This window comes from Equus asinus, chromosome 2 (assembly GCF_041296235.1).
Source record: "Equus asinus isolate D_3611 breed Donkey chromosome 2, EquAss-T2T_v2, whole genome shotgun sequence".
NCBI classification, from domain to species: Eukaryota; Metazoa; Chordata; class Mammalia; order Perissodactyla; family Equidae; genus Equus; species Equus asinus.
Genome location: NC_091791.1, coordinates 158,200,392 through 158,225,000, shown reverse-complemented (window position 1 = coordinate 158,225,000; position 24,609 = coordinate 158,200,392). Strand labels below are relative to the sequence as shown.

At 39.7% G+C, this 24,609-nt stretch overlaps 1 protein-coding gene across 13 annotated transcripts in view; it reads right to left on the bottom strand.

The window, feature by feature from the left end:
• The window catches only part of MEIS2 (Meis homeobox 2), a 201,671-nt gene that overhangs the window by 5,451 nt on the left and 171,611 nt on the right, over positions 1–24,609 (bottom strand). For all 13 annotated transcript variants that reach the window (XM_070503659.1, XM_014847322.3, XM_070503649.1 and 10 more), the window contains exon 10: positions 132–190. In XM_070503659.1, coding sequence (XP_070359760.1) covers positions 132–190 — 59 coding nt within the window. The remainder of the gene's footprint in view (positions 1–131; positions 191–24,609) is intronic.

The following is a 24,609-nucleotide window of genomic DNA, read 5'->3' as shown; positions in this document are numbered from 1 at the left end:
CATTAAAAAAAAAATTTCTCCCAGAATGCCTGATGGAAGCATTTATTTACCAGGTGATGAAACTCCTAAAGTATAGCTTGATGAGGCTTTGTGCCTGTGGGGCATGAATACAGACACCAGTTGAAACTTGCCTGCTCGATTTGACTGGTCAATCATGGGCTGTACTATTCTTCTTCGGGCATTAATAAACCTGAAATAGAGCAGAGGAGTCCTGTCATCAAATGCAATTTCTGTGCTCTGTGAACACCTTTGCACGAACGCTGCGGAGAACACAATACAAACATCTACGGAAAATTATCTTTATAACTCAAAGGCCATTTTTCCTTTCAATGTTCAAAAATAGTAGACTGGATCATCTCCTTCGGTATCTCCTAACCAACTGAAGGCAGACTTGCTAAACAGGCTCAGGGAGGGTAAAAACTTTTTCCCTGCGAAAACGTCTATTAATTTGCAATTGTGCTTCTGCTTCTTGAACAAGTTGGAATCTGGTTAAAGTTCACAGACTGGAAGATTTTTCCTTTTTCCTCAAACTCCCCATCGTAGGGTGACCCAGCTTCCCCTTGCAGCTGGTCATAAATGGAGACCAGGCTCTGGCACTCTGCTTTCACAAGGTATTGTTAGGTCAGCAAAGCCATCAATTAGGCTGTCTGAAGTTTTATCACCAACACAGCAGTAATAAGTGCTGGCCAGAAAGACTTCTGCTCTTCAGCAACTCCTGCAGTTTAAGCCTGTAAAGTTAGGGGTCATTTAGAGGTCAGTGCCAGCTGGGGGCGGCCTCTCCAGTCGAAGCTGGGACACCCAAGGCAGGGATAAGGTAACTGCCAACCATAAACCCAGCCACCTTTCAACCCAGTAGAAAGACAGCGCCTCAGGTACACATGGTTGATATTAGAGCCCAAGCAACGTTTTCGAATCAGGTGGTGGCTGAATCACAGGAATGAAGAGGAGAGGCAGTTATTTCGTGGAGAAGCCTGGATCTAATTTTGTTGGAAATCCAAAAATAAGTGCCTACTTCATGTTACTTTAATGTTTAATAATGCCCATCAAATATTCATGTACAAACAGAGTAAGATGATAAGAAATCTCCTTTATTTCTCCAAATTTAATAAAAACAAAACAATTTTCTACCATTTGCGAGTTACCCTTGTCCCTGTGCATTTAATGACGTGCCTTCCCCACGCATTTGAGCTGATGCGCAGGATTCACTGGCTGTGCATTCGGGGGGTGGGGCACACAGGGAGGGGGATGCCTAGCATATAGCTAACTGCTGTTTAAAAATATACCCATTTATGACATTTCCCAATATTTCCAGTTTCCAATCTTAAGTGCAGGGGGACGTAATGACTAATGAGTCCACATGGGGCTGCCGGCAGGAACTGAAAACTCGTTCTTTGAAATTAGCCAGCAAACTCGGGTGTGTGTTGGCAGCGCTGCATTCCTAGGGAGTTGAAGTCCCCAGATGAAGATCTTTCCAAGGAGGACAGCAGCCCACCCTCATTCAGGCCTCCTGTGAGCACTCTAGTGGGAATACAATTAGGCTGGAGAATAATAGCTGCAAGAAAACCAAAGGAGTCTTTTGCATATGGTGTTTGTTTGCAAAACAACGAACTTCTTTCGTACTCAAGAAAGTATAGCTCAGTTGTCAAACATGTTACACTCCCTTAGGTTTGGGGAAGAAAGTGACGGGTTACAGAGGTAAAAATGAAAGGAGGGTTGAAACTGAAACTGTCTATTTCTTCCCACCTGGCGCCTTCCGTGTTGCTGAGGCGAATCTGACCTGATAGATCGCAAGGCTTTCCAGGAGCATCTTTCAAATCAGAAAAGGGACTTAACTATCTGGTCTTTCTCCACTGTTTTTACTGGGACCAGGGAGCACCGACCCGAGATTTCTACCCCCAGGAATGCTTTTTATCAGCTCAGGTTAAGACCCATCAAGATGCTCAGGAGAGCCAGAGAAACCTTTTCTCTCCTTGAAGTTTCTAATGGAGGACACACATGGCAGGGGTTTCACCTCTTTTTATGTGCTACTAATCCCAGTTTTGTTTTTTCCTATAGGCCAACTCTTTAGGTAAAACCAATTGCTATTTTTTCCCTTTTTAATTTCACCCTTTTACTCTTTTATTATTTACATCTGGAGGTTGTTCCCTTATTTATGTCTTTCTCTCCAGTTCGCCCAAACACTCCCTTACTCACAGAGCTGCAAGGCCTCATGGTTCTTAGTTCTCAGCAGGAGAACTCCACACTGTCTTCAAACAAATAATTACGGGGAAGGTTAGAGGTTCACTCAAAGGTCATTTCTTTGGATACTCGTCAGAATGTTTACATTAGTAAAAACGGGGTCCGCTCAAAAGGTTGTTCAATGGGGGATACACAACAATGCAGAACATTAAAAAATCATTCTGTATGCTAGCAGGTCTTTATAGAAGCGCTGAACTTGGAAATGCCACTCCAGTATTACATTTTCAACTAGTTACCATGGCATGGACTGGATGTTCACTAGCAGTTACGGCGATGCCCTTTCTTTGCCCACTTCTACTAAACAAATACGCACAGAAGCCTCTGAAGGTTTTCACTGGATCCTTTGAGAAAGGGTCATAGAGATTTTTGCTTTTTCCACTTGGGTTCCATTCAGCCTCTCTGAATTTTTGTTCTCAAACAATGTTTTTGATCCATAGTGCTATATCTTGCCAGATTCATAATTCTACCACATTCTTTCAAGTCACACAGAATTTTAAAAACATATGGGCCCCAATTTTTCAGAAATCTCTTAACATACAACTCCTGCCAATTGTCAACTCCCTGATCATGGGATATCTTATAAACACCGTGGATGTTATTATTAAAATTAACAATTAATGAGTTGACTGTAAGAAGACATTAAACACTAAAAAAGGGAATTACCTCCCTTACTAATGATCCACAGGTCACTCTTAGAAAACACACTAATGTACATAAAGTGGAGCCATTTAATTATAGACTAAAAAAATCAAACCAGGAATAATTTTTATTTCTTTAATATTACTAAGACAAAATTTCCAAATACAGTCTTTTCCCAAAATTACATGACATGAAATTTTCTTTTTCCACTTCATCTGATCTATATTTTAAAATGACCTTATTCAGTGCTTCAGCAGTAAACAGAATATCAAGTTTTGGTTCTACTTAAAATTTGAAGAGTCTAAGTTGAAAATCAACTGATCTTCAATCTTTCAAGGTCTAAGCTCCATTCATATGGAAAAATGCAACTCACTGGTTCAAAGACAAAAGACTTGTCTTAAAAAGGCTCAAAAGGTTTCTTGGATATTAAATGGGTCTTACAAAATAACATTTTGATGAGTTAAGTGTAAATGAATCAGACACATATGGATTAAGTTATCCTTGAATTTCACACGGGTTTAAAAAATAAGGGGAAAAGAGGGTCTTGGCAAAAACATTTTGGACTTTGCCAAACCCAAAACATTTGAAAAATTGCTGAAGACATCCAACTAACCAAAATGCAGCAAGCTGCACCCAACTTTAATGAAAACCCCCACAAGTTATTTCCAATCCAAAGACTGTTAGGTTTTTCATCTGTATCTGATATTAAAAAGTTCTCTAAGTTTTAATGTCATCCCAGAATGATTTTGAAGTTGAGGACACATAATATACTTCTTTATTGGTACAAACAATTTAACCTGAAATTACAAAGTCATCTTAGATACTAAATAGCTCTTAAAAACATTCTGAGGTTTGTACAACTTGTGTGTAAAACGTGCCATCCATGATAAATGCCATAAATAAAATGTGCCAGTAAGCCTAGTGCCATATTCAGGTTTCACTTAGAAAAAAAAATTTCATTCGCCTCACTGTGACTTTTTTTTAAGGGCTACAGATAATTCCATTAGTGACTCCTTAGGGAATGAGAACCCTAAAGTACACTACTTCCATTGATTTGTATTGAACACAAAGTTAGATCCAGGCTCACACAAAGGCTCTGGAGAGCATCTACTAAGACTATCTACTTTCTCACTAAATTCTACTAAAATAGAAAATGCATTAGTATGTGTGATTCTTAAAAATTATATACTAAGACTGTTAGCTTAAAAATAACTTAATTATAGAAATAAATTCAATGACTTTCCAAGAATCATGAGGCCTTTCTGAGTCAACTTAGAGATGAGAAAATATATTAGAAAGAATAAACCCAAGATGGCAAAATATCATTGAAATCTCATCTTGCTGTCTTGCTGGAGAGATGTCTCCTGGAGATCTCCCTCTACCCCCAGCCCCACCTCGACCCCCTATGGAAAAGCCAAACTTTTCAGCTTTGCATACTCTGCTGCAACTGAAATCTGACCATTGGGATTTTTCTTTTCACCCCAAAGCATATTTCAGATTGATAGAAGTAGGCTTAGGTGTCATTCCTGATTGTTGGGACATTTCTTTTCCTTTCTTTCTTTCTTTCCTCCCTACTTCTTTTTAAATGGCTGATAAATCCCTTCTTTCTGGTTCACTAACTTCATGCCACACCTGGTAACCAACTCCTTTCGGCAGCATTCCTTTTGTTAGAAAGTGCAGGCTTCCGTGGAGTCACCTGGAAAGCTGCCAGCCCTGAACACTGAGGAGGAATCGGCAATTCCCGAAGTGAAGCTTTTGCATGGATTGGTCTGGTCAAGAAAACGGGCTGAACTGTTGAAGAGGGATCAGATCAATTTGGAAGAGGTGTTGTAGGCAGCTTGGTGACTGGGGACCTGTTAAAAAATGAAAAACCTCGGCTTCTCTACTCTCCCCAGCCCCGGGACTCAACAGTGAGGGGGTTTATTCACAGAGCTTGCTATTCCTTGGTACTTGAAACAATGAAGCCTCAACCTTCGCAAGTCAGTTATCAAGTTTCTTCATTTTTTCTTAGTTCACAAAAAAAGCGAGTCTTTTTCTGTGTTGTGGTTATGGCTATGAGTGGAGTTTTCTCAGTAAGATACGTTAAAATGGTTAAATCTGTAAATTAAGCAGGTTTAATGCCTTCGAACATGTACTTGGGCACATGAATGATTGAGTCATGTCGAAAACATGTATTTCACTGGTAGCCAGACAATGGGTCTTTTCTCACAGACAACCGTGAGCAAAAGAAGGTAAATGAAGGTGATTCATGGGTACTTAGGGCTACATTCACAGCTCATAATTAATTTCCCTGAACTACAGCTTAATTTATAATTTGATAGATACTAGATTTGTCTCCAACTCTAAAAACACATGAACTAATACTCACAAATTTACAATATGAAAACATGATATTAATCTGGAATCACGAACATTTCATAGCTTTATGAAGACACCTGGAGTAGTGTAGTCTTCATGCTGACATGAAAGGCCCCAGGTGAAATTACCAAGGAGGTGATGCTTATCTTTGATGACCTTCTACTGTGTTCTTTGAAAATTCCACCTTTTATCTAATTCTTCCCTAAAGTTATGAGGGCTCACATAGGTTCTTTACTAAAACACCCTATTTTGGGCAAACCTCTCTCAATTATTGTTCGGTATTCCAGAATTCTTCATAGAGCAAAATGACGAAGAGCATGGGCGATATTCTCTACCCTTTACTTGCTGTGTGACCTTGGGCAAGTCTACGTAATCTTCCAAGCCTCAGTGTGCTTCCTATTTATAAACTGGGGCAATAGTTGGGCCCAGATTGTTTTGAGGATCAAGGGTGGTATTGTATGTAAAACCCTTGGCATGGTGCCTGGCATAGTAAGGGCTCATTAAATGTTAGTTTACACTCACATTGGGCCTATCCAATGTCCCCTCCTAAAGAGCTCTGTTCTCTCATAGGTAATAATTAAGACTAGGTGGATGACTATTAAGCAAATCCATGCTGAGTTGATAAGCGAGTAATAATGTGTTGTACCTCTACAAGTAGCATGGTCCATGTAGTAGGGTCTTTCCAGAGATCACAGCTAATCCAAATGTATAATGCCATGGTGGAGATTTTAGACCCTGCAGCAGGCATCTGCTGGGGGGCTGGGTAGCGGGGCGAGCTATTTTTGACTCACACTCTCTAAATGATTCTCTCGATCCTTGCAACTCTGTGTTCCATGGACCTGGCATACCAACATCATTTCGAGCTTGTTAGAACTGCAGAAATACAGTTGCCCACACCCCGGCACTACCGAATCTGAATCAGTATTTTAAAAGATCTCCAGGTGATCCATGCACATTTAAGTTTGAGAGGTCCTGCTCTTGATCACATCTCAAATAGATGATCTAATACTCTGCCTAAGAGTAGAAACTTGCAAAGATCAAGTTTTAACTGTGAACCTTAGCTGTGAAAATGGATGTACTATTCTCTTTAGTGATCTCGGATGTAAACAGTCTTTTAGTCACTTGCCTTCGGCAACAAACAGTTTATAATAATTTAATTCATTTTACTCCATCTGTACCTCCTAAAGGAAAAGTTGGGCCAATAAAATGTTTTTGTGCAAACTGTTATTTCATAGGAATAGATAGGAAGAAGATGGTAGATTTCCCCCCTTTTTTCATGTAATTCTGTACTGTTTGAATTTTTAATAATAAGTATGATCATTTTTATAATTAAAAAAAATTTTAAAGGTGACCTGGAGAATTTGGCATCTTATTTGACTAAGGCTCATATGGCCAATAGTAGAGATTTTTAATAAAAGTATCTGAGAATTTTCTCTAAAATAGGGAATTATCTTTTATTTCCTTTATAATACTGAGCAACAATAAACACTATTTTGTAAGTATAATCACACTCGATGGCTTGTAACAAAACATCCCAGCAGGTTATGATTTTAAAGCACTGTTACTCTTAGAGAATGCCATCAGATTATTCATACGTGGCTATTTATCACACACTATAAAAGTGATCTTTCAAAGCTGCTTGAAAGCAAGGGAGGAGAAAATACACAAAATTCCTCAGCTATTCATACCTAGGATCTAGCCTCTTAAAGATAAAATACTAAGTCAATAGACATAAGTTGTAGTATATTACCTCATCCTGTACATGATTTATTGCAGATGGAAATCAACTAGAAACTGAATTACTTTGAAAGTTTTACTACTTACGTTAAAATTCCAGATCTGTATACCTACACACCTTATAGTGCTTCTGCAAACAACTGTTTGCAGACATGGAAGATATATCCACAACTTTATTCGATTCTATGAGCATAAAAAGCAGGAGTAATCATTTTCAATTTACCAATTACCAATTACCTATTCATCTAACGGAACACTCTAGCCTGACGGAGCTTTGAAAAATCAACCAGTCACTTGGTGATCAGTTACATACATTTTAGCTAGTTCTCATTATCTTCTTAGCCATTTGCTAATTCACTCTAAGAGGAAAAGATCCCGACAAATCTAGTTTCTTTTTAGCTTTCATGATCACCTTTGATTGAAGTATTACTTCTCTATCCTACTTCTCAGAGGAAACCACCTAAGCATTAACTTGCCAAAAATGCACCAAGCTGTTTAGCAATTATGTCTCAGATATGTTCGAGGAGATCAAGGTGCACTCACACGCCCTGTACTCTGGCTATCTCTCTGATTAGCTCGTCATCTGCTCGGAAGAAGATGTGGGTTGACTCTCCCATACAGTCTAGCAGGCCAGCTGTTAGCTGCCTGTCAAGCCCTCAAGTGGACAAGTAGTCCAGGAGCAAAAATGTCACTCCTTTGATCTGGCAAGGAGCAGCTGCTGATTTATAGAGTAGGACTTTGTTCTTCCGTTCTATTTTACTTTCTTTCCTAAGGCAGAACCACAAAATCCAGGAGAAAAAAAGTGCCGTTCCCAGCAACATCAACAAGCTCTGACAACTGCAACAGGGTTTTTCTTGGCCCTAACAAAGCTCTGAGGCATCTCCTTTGACGCTCACCTTTCCCTCCCAGCCCCCTCCACCACCATTTTTTGCAATGCGGTAGTTATTGTTTAATTCAGCTTCTGTAAATGGAATGGACTGTGGCCAGCAAGCCTGGGGCATAAACACACCTGTATGAAAGAAGCCTTATTGTAGCAACCATCCACAAGTAAGCTTGCATGAACCACGCGTTCCTGAGTTCAGAAAGAACGCTCCATTTCTCCTGACAGCAAATTTTACCCTAAGTGAGTTTCTATTTTTGGTGCCACCAACCTATGATGACCACATTTGAACTCTTTCCTCTCCAATGGCGTTACACTCTTTAAATCAAAGAGAAAAAAGGATGAGATTTTTAAAAATCTGTGAGCAAACAGATCCATCAAAAGTGTATATGCACTATCTATAATATCAATCATTAAAAGCTGAATTAAACAGCCAGCAAGTCTTTAGCAAATGCAATATCAAAGATGCCATAATGTTGATTTCATTATCACTAATGTATACTGACATAGGCTTCCCTGAGTAACATACAGGGAAAAAAATCGACAATAAAATCTACATAAGACATATGCATTGTCTTGCTAAGAATTAAACTGATTTCATATGCATGATCCTGTTCTCAGTGGATAAATCTGTCAGGTCAGAGATGCCCCGTCAACCAAGTGGAACACAAAGCAATGTGGCCCTGAGATAAACTGAGGAGTCATCCGACATATGTATGTGTGTATATGTATGTGTGGGTATATACACACACACACCAGGCAATAAACTTTGCCACAGATTAACACCTAGCTAGGTTTTCTGTGCTGCTGCTGGAGGAATGGTGATAAGGGTATATATATATGTGTATATATAAAATATATATGTGTAGGTATGTGTATATACTATGTACACACACACACACACACACACATATATTTTGGAGAAAGAGAAATCAATTCTAAAATACTTAGCTACATAGGCCACATAGGTCAAAGACAGGAATTTTGTGGGTGGTATGAATGCTGAAAACAAAGGAAAAAAGCACAGTTACGAAAAATCCTTACTTCTACTCCGTCATGCCACCTTCTAGTGTTTCCTCTCTTCTCCCTTTTCTCACTTTCTAGGGGCCATAGAGATTTTTCACCAGTCTCATTTCTTGCTTTATCTTATGTCACCCCTTGGTCAGTCAAAAGTTACTAGCGCCCACCTCCTCAATGTTGAGAGAACTGCAGCAGTAGATGTTTTCTCTGGAAGAGTGTGTGTATCCCAGAGAGAGACAAGGTTCCAGAGTGGGGAGAACAGGGGTCAGGAAAGCAAAGCAAGGTATAGAGGAGAGGAGCAGGGATGAGGTAAGACTTATGTTCATCCTTGTTTTTTTTGGTGAGGAAGATTGGCCCTGAGCTAACATCTGTTGCCAATCATCCTCTTTTTGCTTGAGGAAGATTGTTGCTGAGCTAACATCTGTGCCAATCTTCCTCCATTTTGTATGTGGGATGCTGCCATAGCATGGCTTGAGGAGTGCTGTGTACGTTCGCACCTGGGATCTGAAGCTGCGAACCCCAGGTGACCAAAGCAGAGCACACGAACTTAACCACTATGCCATCAGGCTGGCACCTGTTCATCCTTTTTCTGTCTTAAACAAATTAGAATAAATAGTTTTTAAGGTCCATAGTAATCTGTACATGTGTCACACGTTGATAAATTTCACACATTCAATACTTAACAAAAGACAAATTTAGTGACAACATATGACATGGTCGTATATAATAAAAAATTATATATAATACATAAATATATAATTATATGACTCTCTCCATATAGATATTTAAAATTTTGAAAATGGAGTTTATGTAAAAATCTTTCCTCTTCACACCCATAGAAACAAACGGAAAATCACAATTTGATAATACATAATAACTGGAAATAACACAGTCCACACTCAGTAAATAAGTGTGATGTGGTCAATTAAAAAAGTCAGATGGAGGTAAATCACTGAATTCTTGGAGGAAGAAAGTTGAACCCGATGAAAAAAGCATAGAATACTGGAAAGGAAGGCATTAAGGAAATGGCGTGCACGGAGACACCAAGGCAGACCATGGCCCCTCTTGTGCACAGGTGAGTGAAAGAAGTGAATTTAGACTGGCTTTTGGTTTTGGTCTGGAAAGGAGGCTATGGTTAACAGACAAGCTGGTGGAAGTTCTTCTCCCCCCACCCCACAGCTGCATTGAGATATAATTAACATAGAACGTTGTGTAAGTTTAAGGTATACAATGTGTTGATTTGATAGATTTATATTTTGCAAAATGATTACCACCATAGTATTAGCTAACACCTCCATCATGTCACGTAATTACCATTCCCTTTTTGTGGTGAGAACATTGAAGATCGACTCTCAGTAACTTTTAAGTACATAGTACAGTACTGTTAACTATAATCACCATGCTGTGCATTTGATGCCCCAGAACTTATTCATCTCTTAACTAGAAGTTTGTACCCTTTGACCAACATCACCTCGTTTCTCCTACTCTGCTGGAGACTCTTGAGTGACAAACTGAATTCCTGAATATTGGAATGATAAAATATGGTGCTTGAGGAAGATCTGTTCCAAGAGCCATGTATAGGATGCACTGATGAGAAGGCAGAAGCTGAGAAGGTCTAAAGCTATTGTCTAATCCAAGGAGAAGAGAGAAATAAAGCGAACCCAGATTAAGGTGGTAGAAACGAAGAAGAAGTGGGACATTTGGCTTGGGAGAACTGCTGATGAATTGTGCTAGATAGCAAAGAAGGGAGAGAAATATCAAATATACTAACAGGAAAACCCCGAGAATCTATGTTTGGTGTGTTATGGTAGACAGTTGATGAGAACTGGAAATTGAAAAGGAATTCCTATTTATTGTGGTGGAGAGGCAAACTCAGTTTTCCGAATGTTACCATTGAGTTGATGCGGGACTTTCGGGCTGAGAAGCTATGCAGCCCACTCCAGATAAAGGACAAAAGAAGAGCGAAAGGTTAGCAAAAGTGACTTTAACTTCAAAACCCTCTAATCTCTTCAAAACTCCAAAACTATATGAACATTCCAGAGCCGTGACAACAAGGATAATAAACCGCCTGGTTACTTCCAAAAAAATTCTTTCCTTTTTATATATCCTCCATATTTACAAAGTCCTCTATCTAATAATGGCTGGCCAAGTCAGTCGTCAGTAAACACCTCTGTGGTTATGGCTTTATTTCTGTTAGGCCTAGTTTACTTTTTCTTCTAATTCTGAGATAACTGGTGTGACTAGGTTTAGAGGCTGATGGTAATAACACATCCGTCACACTGTGTCTTACTACACAAGTTGTGTTCCACTCCATACTTAATAATGGAATTTACTAGAGAGTTTTAAAAATTAGATATAGGAAACTATATAAAAGAGACTGTATATTTTTAAGCAATAGCATAAGACAATCTAGGGTGGGTCTTCTCTAGGTAGTGACAACTAATTTAGAAGAGAATTGATAGGACAAAGTGTTACATTTAAAAGGGACTCCATTAAGTGTGATGGCTTCCAAATTGTGTCCTCCTTTCAAAACATATTTTCCTTTTTAAATGGGCTTTTCAGGTGAAAAATATAGCACATCACCCAAAATGGTGTGGAAACAAATGGTTCTCAAGTCTCTATTCTTCAACTCAGTCCAAACTACCCCAGCACCAGCCATCTAAAGCCACTTGGTGTTTGGAGGGAAGGTGCTATGCATGCGAATGTCCCCGGGGCCCTTTCATTTGTCTGCGGGAATCCTTGTCCTAAAGCAGCAGGGAAACTTCAGAAGACCAGCTTGGCAAGCCAGAAGTGTTTGGACGGACCAGCGTCTTATCCTTCTTTCAATTCTCCTGCTGGTTTAAAAGAAAAGATGTGGCAGAAGATACCAGCAGAAGGTGGCCACATTCTTAGGGCCCTTTATCAATACCACTGCTTGCTTTAAATTGTAGCTTGGTCTCTTGTTGGAGAGGCTGAGATTTTAGCACTTTTAAAGGGAACCATAAGTGAGAAATCTCCTAGGTGTTAAGCTTTAGAGTGGCTTCAACCCAAAATATGAAAAAATGAGATTAAAACACAGAAAGTCAAGTAATATTAAGAAAAAGATCCAACAAACAAAATATCATAAATATGCATATATCTTACAGTCTTTCTGTTTAAACCAAATGCTATTTAACCAGTTTATATTGGCAACTAGTTCAGGTGCCAAAGAAAAAAACTTGAAGATCTAAAAATTTTAAAGTCACTTTAAATAAACTATAGTTCTAACAGCTATACATCTAACAATAATCTTTAAAAATTATTAAAACATATCCCATTACATCAAGAAGCAAAAAAAAAAAAACCTATTCACCAACATATGACTTAATGTCCTCACGTTTATGATGTTCAGACATCAAAGACCAAATTCCAAATAAAATTTCCTGACTGCCTTTCCTAATAATAACTTAAACAGTTTTTACTTTGACTTGACAGCCAGGTAGCATTCTGCATCTCCTTCAGAGATGTTATATGCAGTCTTCCCAATGTGACGGTATTATTACCCACAAAATTTTTAGCATCATCCTGTAATCATAAAAGGCATAAAATATATCTTTATAAATCGGAAGAGACTTAGCAAACCAGCAGTTATGCCACATTTGCTTTAGTCCTTAAACATTTTAGCTTTAGAGGGTTAGTTAGTGGATTTTTTCTCCGATTCGCAGGGAAATAAAGACATCAGCCTTTGATTCTGACATTCCCCACAAAGCTACATGACAAAGAAGCAAACGCATGGTACCGCAATTTGAATGAATTTTTAGAGCATATTCATATTTCACATCTATCAGAATTTCCTAAAGTGATTTAACTTAACTATTAGAAATAGAAATGATGGCATTCGAATGATCTCCATTTTCACAGTAAAGTAACATCATCATCTATCAAAAAATAATTTCATTTTGAAATCGGTTTAACTGGCACAGATTCCTACTTTGGAGTTAGGTAATGTACAAATAAACAAAAAGGCAATTAGCAAGTACAAAGCTAACATGCTAACCAACTAGGAATGCACTACTCCTTCTGTCTGGGATTGCCTTTCTCCCATGGCCATCTGGTCAACACATCCTTCAAAATTCTTATCAGAGAACATCTCTTTGAGGTAACTTCCCTGGTTCCACAGTCTGAGTAAGAAGCATCTCCTTAGTCAGTGGCACCTAGCTAATAGGCCCATCACAGCATTTATTCAATACCACAATCACAATTTACTTGTCCAGCCTCCCACTAGATAGCCTTAGAGAGCAGGGACCACATCTTAAATCTATGTTATTGTGACTGTGTCAAGCACATAGGGCATCTTCAATAAAATGCTGGATGAACGAATAACTGAATGAGTAAATGAAAGTAGTGTTTCTCCATCTTGGAAATAAGGTAGAATTGAGAATAGAAGAGCCCACAGGGATTTTCTTGCCTTCATTTTACAAGTGGCAGAGCTGAATCCCTGATGAAATGATTTTCCCCAGAGTCAGGCAGAGCTAAGAAGGGAAATAACTCTGGCTTCCTGGCCCTGGTCCAGTTGTTTTTGTACTCAGAAACAACTAAAGATACAGACTAGAGGCATTAGTGTAAAGGCGTGGATCTCCTGGACATTAAAAACCGTAGGCAAATCTTGGGTGTGGGAGGGAAGGAAGAGAAGGACTTGACTTGGCAGAAAGTGGGCATCAGACTTTTCTAGGCTGGGGAACATGTGATATAGTTAGTTATGTTGGAGCATGAGAAGTCCAGTTGACTCAAAAGGAGAGAATAAGTTGAGTGTAATGGGAAGTGAGGTCAATGAAGTATTATGGTGTGTGTACGTGTGTGTACATGTGTGCTGGGAAAGAGGAATAGTAAGGAGGAAGTGAAGGAGGAAGATTCGTGAGATGCAGAAAGAAAAGGAGAATAGGAAACTTCCTTAAAATATTTTTTTCTCATTATATCTTTTTAAGGAAGTTTTCCCCAAATAGTGCTCTACTGCTTGTAGAGCAAGGGGCACTACATTGAGGCACCATACTGTCAACAGGTGTTTCTCCAAAATAGGAGTAGTAGGTCAAACAAATGCAGGGAAACATCAAATGAAACAAAGTCAGGATGCTCTCTTTGCTGCAGATTATGCCACAGCCTTTAGTAGGCGGAAATATAGTGTGACCTCTAAGAAGGGATGACGGCACAAATCAATTCCTGACTTGAGATCTTAAGATTTTGAGGGGCACCTAGGGTTCCGAGGATTTGAAAAAAAAAAATGAAGCAGCATTCCGGTTTTTAATCAAAATTGTATTTTTAAACCATTTATCAACTTAAAATGGGATTTCCATCTTCATGTTTCCCCAAGTCAGACTCAGAGATGAAGAACCATTTGTAGGACTCTCGTTTTATATCTTACCTGTTCAGAACCCCACCTCTCATGATTATTAGAAAACTGGGCCACTCCATGGACCTTTAACTCCAAGTGTGCTGGCTGAAAATGTTCCTTAGAATTTTTCTATCTCAAAGGTAATTTGATCACCAGGGGATGATTTTAGGCTGGAATGTTCTCTCTAACCTTTCCCTTTCCCTACTTTTCTCATATTTTCCCACGATGAAATATTTTCTTAAAAAAATACTGTCATGGGGTATTTTTGCTCTGTATGCCTAAAATTTCTACTTCAGAATGACTTTTAGAAACTGGAGACTAATCTTAAACATAAGAGAAATTTTTTTTGCATCACCCTCTGCATCTTTCATTAATCAGAACTGTGATCTGGTGGTGGCCATCTAACTTTAGCTTGTCTATGACATGTGTTGGAGACGTCTGTGTATGGAGGGTGGTAGATGGGGAGGAAAGAAAGAGAGAGAGAGGGAGACGGAGACGAGGCGTGGGGGCAGGATGTTAAAGGGAAGAAGAGACGAGAAGGGGAAAGAGACAGGAAAAGAGGAAGTGCTGCCTTGGATAAAGTACATCACTGTACATCAATTACTCCCCCCCCCCACCAATGCTACTTTCTTGTTTACAGAGTGTACAAGTACAAAATCAGCTTTTACTTATAAGTGTGTTAAACACCACCTGCCTGCCCTCTGAACCTCGCTGTCCCGGGATGAGGTCAGCCTGGTGAAGGGCTCCGGTTCTATAAGCAATCTTGTCATTCAGGCTAACAGCAGTGATTCACTCGCAGGAGGCAAAAATGACTCAATTGTTGGGCTTATTGACTCCAGGGAGCACAGCTACTCTATCATTACCACGGAGTACAAACACCCTGAGCTCTGTTTTGGTCCACTTCAAATTACTATTTGCTGTGAAGGATTGGCAAAGCAATTCTTAAAATGATGGGGGTGAAAGTCAGGCGAGCGCCATTACGGGCTTTTCCTTCCGTCTCAGCAGAAGTCAGCAGCACAGGACTCGTTCTAAGCCTGACCCACTTATTTAACCTTTTGTTCCCTTTGCCATATTAACATATATTAACTGGCTAGATAAGCCCTAGGAGGGATCAAAACCTCATGACCAAATTACGGCCCCATTTTCATGGGTAACCTCTCCTTGGGTGGAAATTAAACCCCAATATAAATACATTTTAGGTCCATACAGAATTGAGGAGGAATGCCAAAAAACAAACGCTGAGCCACAGTCCTGCAAAGACCACAGCAACCATGGAGTGGTCAGCTAAATTATACACCAGAGGAACTATTTGAAAAACCAAATAAATTTAATTAAATAAGTTATAAAATTATTTTCCCATCTCTTATCTACTCCTCTTGGTTAATATCCATGACATACCGATGTTGCATAATTGCTCTTATGGAAGGCTGCAGCTCAGAGCCATAATGAGCTGCCGTTGCACAAAGGCAGCAAAAGTGGTTTCCCTACAGAGTTATCTTCTCAATTATTTATACTTGCAACACTTTCACATAATGGCAGTTTTAAAATCAAACAAACAAAGCAAACCGTACAATAAAGGAAGGAGACAAGAAGGTACAGGGACCTTTTCCTTTCCTTCTGAACACCAGGAGGAATAGGCGACCACGTAAAGTCAATGGAATTGGGTGCCTCGATATGTCTCAGGGGCCTCGCGACCAGACGACATCAAAGCATTTCAGACTGCCACCACGGTGAGGCATTAAACCAGCTCTGCATGCCCACCTTGCTTTTAATCTGTCATATCCAAATACATAAAGGAATGCAAACTTCACTTTTTCCTTTTACAAGTTTGTCTCTGCAAATTCCTAACCAGAAGACTCGCTCCCCATCTCCACTCGAAAAAAAGGTGCTAAACTGTCAAAATGATGTCAACGTAAACAGAAAATGGTAGCGTGTGTCACAGCTGTCCCCCAGGGGGCTCACCAGGTGTTACCGTGTTTATGTCCACTGTCCACACCTGCCTTTGGTTAACCACTCAAAAACTTACACACAAAACAGGAAAAGCTACTTCATAGTTATACTACTTACGGATACACAAAATAATGCAAAGGTTATATTTAAATAGTAGGACAAAACTACAGTGCTATTTCTAATATTGAATTTTGGAATCTCTTTGCAATGAAGTGTTTACTGCTACCATCCAGTTCTGACTTATTTTGTCCCCAGCACCTAGTGCAATAGACCGCCCAGAGTAGATTCGCAGTAGATGTCAGCCAGCTTATTTTTCCAAATTAATCCGTAAGTGTAGTTGAGGAGCTGATATTCTGAGCAATTAAAAGTGAACTTTTCACCAGACACTCATTTTGGACCTGCATAAAATCTATATTTCATTTAAGATTCTCCATTAAACAAACATAGGTTCCTTTAAAAGGTGGCTACTATCTTTACTTAAAGAGTTATCCCTCATCCAGTAATGGCTGCTTATACATCTGTAACTGAACATATTCATTAGCAATGCCAGGGAAACAAAGCTTTGGTATCACCTACTAGTCATTTCCAAATAACAAAATTTAAAGTGGCTGTTTCCTTAAAGTCTTTCGGGGAAAGATTATAAAGACACAGTAAAAGAATAACAACTTAAAAAACCTCAAAATTCGTCTCTTGCAATATGCCTACATGCACACACATTGAATTTACACACACACAAACACACAGACATACACACATTTGTTCAAAAACATACCTTGTGACTTTAAATCTTGCTGGACTTGAGACACTCAGTTAAAAAAAAAACCCTAAGGAGATTTTTTTTTCCCCCTCAAGCACACAGGTACTACTGTGAAAGGTCAGAGGGAAAAAAATAGACCAGGCTGAATGGAAATCATACCTAGATCTATAACCCACCTGAGGACAGGCTGTGGCTGGGATCATCAGAGGGAAACAGTTGGGACTGAATTGGGATCCACCATCTTGTGTTGCTTTGCCCCCGGGAATCAAATGAACCAGATATTATATTGTGGCCACTTGCTGTTTCTTAAAGCTCTTCTTAGCCATAGAGTGCTAGGAATGAACCACAGTTTGCTGGCTACTTCCTTTCTTCTGTTATTCTCACCTCCAAAGTCAAAGCACTTGGTGGTAGTGGGAGTTGAGGGGTTGTGGACCCAATTCTACTTATCAGTATAAGACTATATCCTACTCTTTGGCCTCCCAGCGGCACTAGCCACCTTCAATACTGAAAATATTCCTTCTAAGTGTGTGCATGTGTGCTTCTGGACTGGACAAAGCATACAGAATAATATAAGGATTAGGGGATGATGGTAGGAAAACTCTTGTGCCAGAAGATTAAAAATATCCTCACTGTAGGTAAATATACATCTGAATGAGATTTGGGGTAATGCAAATATGTCCTATGTCATGCATCACATAGTTTTCAAAGACACTGATGCAACAACTAGTATGCAATTAACCATTATGTGAACGATTAGCTCAATGTTGAGGTCTAGAAGAGAGCTGGGTAATTTTTGTATTTTCAAATATGGGCAAGTTCTGAAGGGAAACCTCAGATTCCGTGAAAGGACTCCAGTTCATTTGAAAAGTGCTCCCTCTGGCAGTCAAAACAGATGCAAAGGTCACTAGACTATGGCTGGAAGTGAATTGCTTTGGAGAGTAAAACCAAAAGCTGACTGGGGTTGAAGGGTGTGACTTTCATTCCTGCGAGCGAGCGCTCCCACCGATGGGAATAGAAGCTGCTATCAGCGGCTTGAGGGCAGTCACATTAGAGGGCTCTCAATTCCCAAATGTGACAGAATCGTAAGAAACCTTAACCTCGATTTTTTCCAGCTTTCTTCAACCACAGTAACAGCCTCTCTCTTAGTAGCCCAGCCAATTAACCAAGCATTAAACAAACCCACAAATCTATATCAATAGCCTTGCAAGACAGAAAGAAAGATGTGTGAAGTAAACACTTAATCATTATAAACTATCTGATCCAGGATGTTCAAGAGCCAAATACGTTGAAACAGGCTACGGCTGAAAAAATTAATTTAAAAAAGATCAGAAGGAATGACATATCTCTCTCCTTTCCTCTAACCATCCCGTGTAATTTGCTTTTATATTTTAGTTCCTAGCGCTCTGGCCTTCAGATTACCCTTGACTGGTGGCAAATCTGATAAGGGCTTAGCACAACTACGCTCAGCCTGGTTTACAATTTGTTTTGCAACTTCCCTTCCCAGATAAACATAATCCAAGTACAACTTCTAAAAAGAAAGTTGTGTTTACTTGTCCTGTGCTTAAGGATTTTTTTCCTTCTAAATGTTCCCTCAGGATGCCAGCTTGCAACCTACAAAAGGCTTTGATTTCAGCTTCAGTCTCCAAGGTATTCTACTGTTCGGCTGGGCCATGTGCTGGGAGGGAAGCTCTCTACCTTGCTGATTTAATTAACAGGATTCTTTTCATTATTATGGGGATTTAGTTTCTTCTTGCCTTTCAGTGTTTGGGAAACACTGATTTAGATTTTGAAGGAAAATTTATTGTTCTTTGACAGCTGAGGCTCAGTAAGTTCCTAGCATGGAAGGGACCCCAGGGAGGTGTCACAGTTCCTCTGCCCACCTATATGCTGTCATCTTAAGGGCCCCCCTCCAGAAGTAGGAAGAGCCATCAGCTGTTCAATGCCCATCCCGCTCCTCCTCCCTCTGATAATTATGCCAGCAGGGGTTGGCCCATTCCCATTTATGAATGGTGTTATTACCGGGTTGATCAGTAACTGTGAGTCACTGATTCATATAAGTATGCAAACAGTCCCTGAATCTTTGGATTGGGCCTAATCTCTTGACTAAATGGAGCTCATTGAATTAAGTGGTAGACTGCTGTACTTATTATGATGACCACGACAGAAGCGAAAGTCAGGGCAAATATTCTAAATGTGAGTATGCTTATGGGGGCAATAAAAAACATTTGAAGTTAGTACTACAGAAAATTTGGCATAGATGGTCACCAGGACTCTTGGATTATCACTCTTCTAAACTCCACAGTCCATCAAATTCTGACTTGGAGAAAAAGTGAAACATTTAGTGAAAACTCTGGAAGACTCATAGAAAATTTATATTTTAAGTGAAAAATTTCAAGTCTCAGTTAATGCCCATAATTCAGTTATAATCAAATCTTCTTCTTTTCTAAGAGGGCTTCAGAATTCGCCTCCATTTATATTATTATAATTAACATTTATTGAGCTAGGCACTAAACTGAGTGCATACATGTATCCTTTTATTTAATTCTCACAAAAACTTTATGAAGCAGGTAGTATTACTAGCATTCCCATTCTGTGGTTGGGAAACTGAGATTTAGCAAAATCTGGAAATATGCTTAAGGTTGCACTGTTAGTAAGAGGCAAAGGTGGGACTCCGATCCAGGTCTTTCTGACTTAATGTGTTCTACATGCATGTGTTATGCTGCCTTTCCAGGGTGTATAATACTGATGGTGAAAAGAAGGTGTTACAGGCTAAACTGTGTTCCTCTCAAGTTTTTATGTGGAACTCCAATCCTCCGTACCTCAGAATGTAACCATATTTGGAAATAAGGTCTTTAAAGAGATGAGTAACTTAAAATGAAGCTACTAGGTGGGACCCTAATCCAATATGACTTATGTCCTTGTAAGAAAAGGAAGAGGCACCAGGGATGCAGGTGCACCGAGAAAAAACCACATGGGGACACAGTGAGAAGGCAGCCATTCGCAAGCCAAGGAGAAAGGCCTCTGAAGAAACCGAACCTGCCAAAATGACCTTGGACTCCCAGGCTCCAGAACTGTCAGAAAAATTTCTGTTGTTTAAGCCACGCAGCCTGTGGTATTTTGTTACGGCAGCACGAGCAGACTAATGCAGAAGGTAACATGGAAACAAGGGCTGGAAGAAAAGCAGAAACCAAAGTTTTGATTTCAAAAGATGATCACTTCCTCTCCATTAACCATACCTGTGATGGCATTAGTTCCTGTCAACCTTGCATGCATACTATGACTAACCCTTGTTTTCCATTAAAAAGTGAGTGAAAGTTGTAGAATGGCAAATGGGAGGCTAAGGCAATAGGGACGGAGTTAGGAGAAGGAAGCCATTTTATGTGTGAGAAAGGCAGTGTTAGTCAATCAGAGAAGAGAAAAGGAAGAGGCCTAGTGAAACAGGTGGAGAGAGTTTTGGTGTTCTCTGGAGGATCTGCCTGAACACAGGCCATACTCACAAACACACACTCACACACACAGTGGGGGCTAGGAAAGTAGGAATATTTAGGGTTACTCTTCCTGTCTTCTCAGGAGAGCTCCACAACTGAAACAGCTCCTGGGAAGCAGGTAGCCTCTTTATAACAACCTGAACATAAGTTTGCATAGTTCTAATAGACCCTTTATCTGATGTTTCCCAGTCAGGTAGGAAAAAGGAGCCAATTTTTAGACCAAATGCTTAAAATAGAGCCTTGGAAATTACTTGAGTTCTAGACCAGAGCTTTTCACTTATCTAGATTTATAAGCCAATAGGTTCTAAGGAAGAATAAAGGAAAAATGTAGAAGTGCATATAATTCTATAGTGGATAGCATTTTCAAAATCTTTAAAATCAAAGGAAATGAGTGTGAGAACATGACCCGGCCGTGGAGGAAAAATACAATGAAATAAGCCTTCATTCTGAATCTGATTAAACAGGTCCAAGCTAATTTTCTCATTCATTAGTTCTGCAGGGTTATACATGAGTTGTGCTTTCGAAACTTGGATTATCTTTGTTTATTCATCATGTCTATCAGGATCCCCATATTTAGAGCATAACTCTGTCCTAAAAATTCAGGCTCCTTGAATTTTCCCACAAAGGAAATCGTCAACAGATTTTTATCTTCAGCCACACTCTAGGGAAACACCTGGGTAAATGGTTACCTGGGGCCAGCCACTCATCATCACACTGAACATAACCTAAAAGAGTTCTGGGTCAAGGAAGGAAGGAAGCAAGAGAAAACTGGAAGAAAGTTAACACAATGGCGAGAGTCCATGCCATAGACATTATGAGGATTTCTTCACACACGGCAGTTTCAGAACAGAAGCCTCTCCTTGCCTATCTCATGCGTACATCACCTACAATGACTCCTCTTCCCATTATCTACATGGTATATTCTCCCTTCAAACAGTCTCCTGATTCTCCTGTTTCATCTCCTTCCTCTTATTTAATAGTCTTTGCTTGTAGAAACTCTAGAAGATACAATTCTTGATCCTTGAGAACAAAGTTTTTTCCTTTGTCTGCTGCCTACTTGGCATTGCACTAAAGGCCTTATGGGAGGGCCACAAAAGAAGAACTGGTATGAGAGGCCACATTTACCAAGTGAAAAAAAACACTTGATTTGGGATTAATTTCCTGCCCTAAGGATTTCCTAACTTAACTGGAGAAACAAGACATATACCTATCCAACAACCATCACTTTATGTGATGAAAGAAACACAACTTAATGGAAACAGCATGCGTTTTAGAGCCCCGGGTTTGAACCCTGACTCTATCACTCACTGTGAGGTTTTAGACAAGTTCTTTAACCTTTCTGTGTCCTAATCTCCTCAATTCTAAGATAAGAATAAATTATATGACCTACTTCAAAGAGTTGCCCTGAAGATTGGAATGTGAAGGCCAATTTGTACTGGAAAAGCATCAGATCATCATCTGAGAATCGCAAGGAAAAATATTTAAACCATTCTAAAATGAATTCCCAGTGTTTACAATCCTCCAAACACTCCAGGCATACATAGACGAAGAAGATTCAGTCTTGCTCTCAGGAAACTTGGAATTTAGCAGTAAAGAGATGACCATGCTACAAAATAAAAGAGTCTCAAGGGCAGGAGAGTGGTCACAGGTGTGCAGGAGGATGGACACAATGTGGGTGAGAGAGGGAGGAGAATGGGAGGCTTTGGGCTCCTCCTCGAAGGCTTTTGATAGGTGGAAAAGGGAAGGATAGAAGGAGGGGGAAGTACCAGGTAGAGGAAACTACTTAAACAAATGCACAGAGAGAGCAAGTACTTCTAGCGAACACACTTTGTAAAACACATACTGGATTAAAGACAGGAGATAAATTTGAATCCTGGTTTGCAATTTCTTAGCTATTTGACCTCTTTGGTTCACCATTTCTCATCTGTGGAATGCAGATGATACATACCTCATAAATTTATTGTAAAGATTAAATATTTAGCCAAATATTTGGCATATTTGAAATACTATAATGTACTTTTTTTTAATCTTGGAAAGGGTAATCAGAAAATTCCCAATATTACCAAAAGAATCTTTCATTTTTCTGCTTTTTCTCCCCAAATCTCCCTAGGACATAGTTGTATATTTTAGTTGTGGGTCCTTCTAGTTGTGGCATGTGGGACACCGTGTCAACATGGCCCAATGAGCGGTGTCATGTCCGCGCCCAGGATGCGAACCAGAGAAACCCTGGGCAGCCGAAGGGGAGTGCGTGAACTTAACCACTCAGCCACGGGGCCAGCCCTTACCAAAAGAATCTTATTGATTTGTAGGTTACATGTACAGTGGTCCAATCATAGAACTCATTTCTACTATCACTTAAACACTGGAGGAAGAGCTTCAAAATTGATTTGTATTAACTTTACTTAGTCATTATCTTATCTACAATGAAACACCATTGGCACGTCAATGGAAAAAAGTAAATAATAAGTGAGACAACTTGAATTTTCAGCTACTTTATTAGGCTTTGTCTTCTGGGTGTTATATTTGTCTCCCTACACTGGTATGGATAAACATAAACACAAGAGGTGGACCTTTGTTCAGAGCTCACAAATTATTCATCTAAATATTTAAACATGCAAGAATAACATTCTGTTCATTGTTCCTTGAAGTCAAGGACAAGGGAAGATAAAATATCTCGTGGTTGGAGAACGAGTATTAATGTTGGAATAAGAAAAAGAAGGAGAAATGGGACCTGCAGATTAAAGTCCCAGGAACACTTAGGAACCCATACTTCAGTAACCACATTTTTTTTTTCAATTCTCAGAAATCTTAAAAAAGTAAGAGTAAGAATGATGCAGAACCTATTTTGCTGACTAATAAAAATAGGTTGCTAAAACTCCTTTAATTTGAGCACGTGTGGGATGATGAGTCTAAATATGGCTCACAAATGTGGGGAAAAAGACCTCCATGCTGACTTTTGGCAGAAGAAAGGAGAAATAGAACCTTGACTTAGTTTGTCAGGGGTACCTGCTCAGAAACACCTGTGTTCTGAGGTCAAGAAAATTAGGAAATGATGTGTTAATTAAGTTCTTAACTTAAAAAAAGGGAAATTTCTGCAGAAATCTTGTGAGGTCATGTTGTTCTACATCCTTTATCTAGAATGGAACTGACCAGGGGCCAGCTGGGTGGCGCAGTGGTTAAGATCACACATTCCGCTTTGGCAACTCAGAGTTCACCAGTTCGGATCCTGGGTGCGGATATGGCACTGCTTGGCAAGCCATGCTGTGGTAAGCTTCCCATATATAAAGTAGAGGAAGATGGGCATGGATGTTAGCTCAGGGCCAGTCTTCCTCAGCGAAAAAGAGGAGGATTGGCAGCAGATGTTAGCTAAGGGCTAATCTTCCTCAAAAAAAAAAAGAATGGAACTGACCACTTGGACATACACGGGCGGAGGTGCGGAATTAACCAACACTCTGGGATGTAACAGAAGATCCTGCTTTGTTGGTAAAAGCATGTTTCACAGGCGTGAGAAAGGCCAGAATAAACCCCTGTTGTTCAGTTTCAACTCTGAAGAGCCAACTAAATCTAGTAAATATTCTATTTGTTAATCAAAAATGGTACATGCAGTTCTCTAGGGTGCAAACCTTGTAGAATAAAGCTGCCAAACCACCTTCGATTAATTTCTAATGAGATGTTCGCCCTGGTGACAGGTAAGACCGAGAAGAGGTGCTCTGCAGTGTCTGTGAACTATGTAGAATGGACTTGAAGGACTCCATGTAGCCCATGGATTCATCAGCCACAGGGCGGAAAGAAGCAGTGTGGAAAATAACAAGAGAAACCATCAGTTCCAGTAGAACGTGAAGTGTGTGCATCGATTCTGCTCAAGAGACAGTCACTCAGCTTGTTTCATAAGCTTTAACTGTACCCCAGACTCAGTTTTCCTGACACTGTCTGCTATTTTATGTGGTTTGGAATCGTTTCAAGGAATTGATCTTCAGACCATTTTCAAAGGAAAGCACAAACAAGGCTCTTAGTCTCTTACTTTAACTTACGGAGTTCAAGTTGCTTTTGCCTTATGGTCTTTACCTTTCTACTCTTGACCTAAAGGAGGAGAGAATTTGGTTCCCCAAAGCATGTCCCCAACTTTTGCATTGTTCCCATAGCTTATATTTCAGTGCCACCCAGCAATAACTCCATACTTAAAACAGTGTGCAGA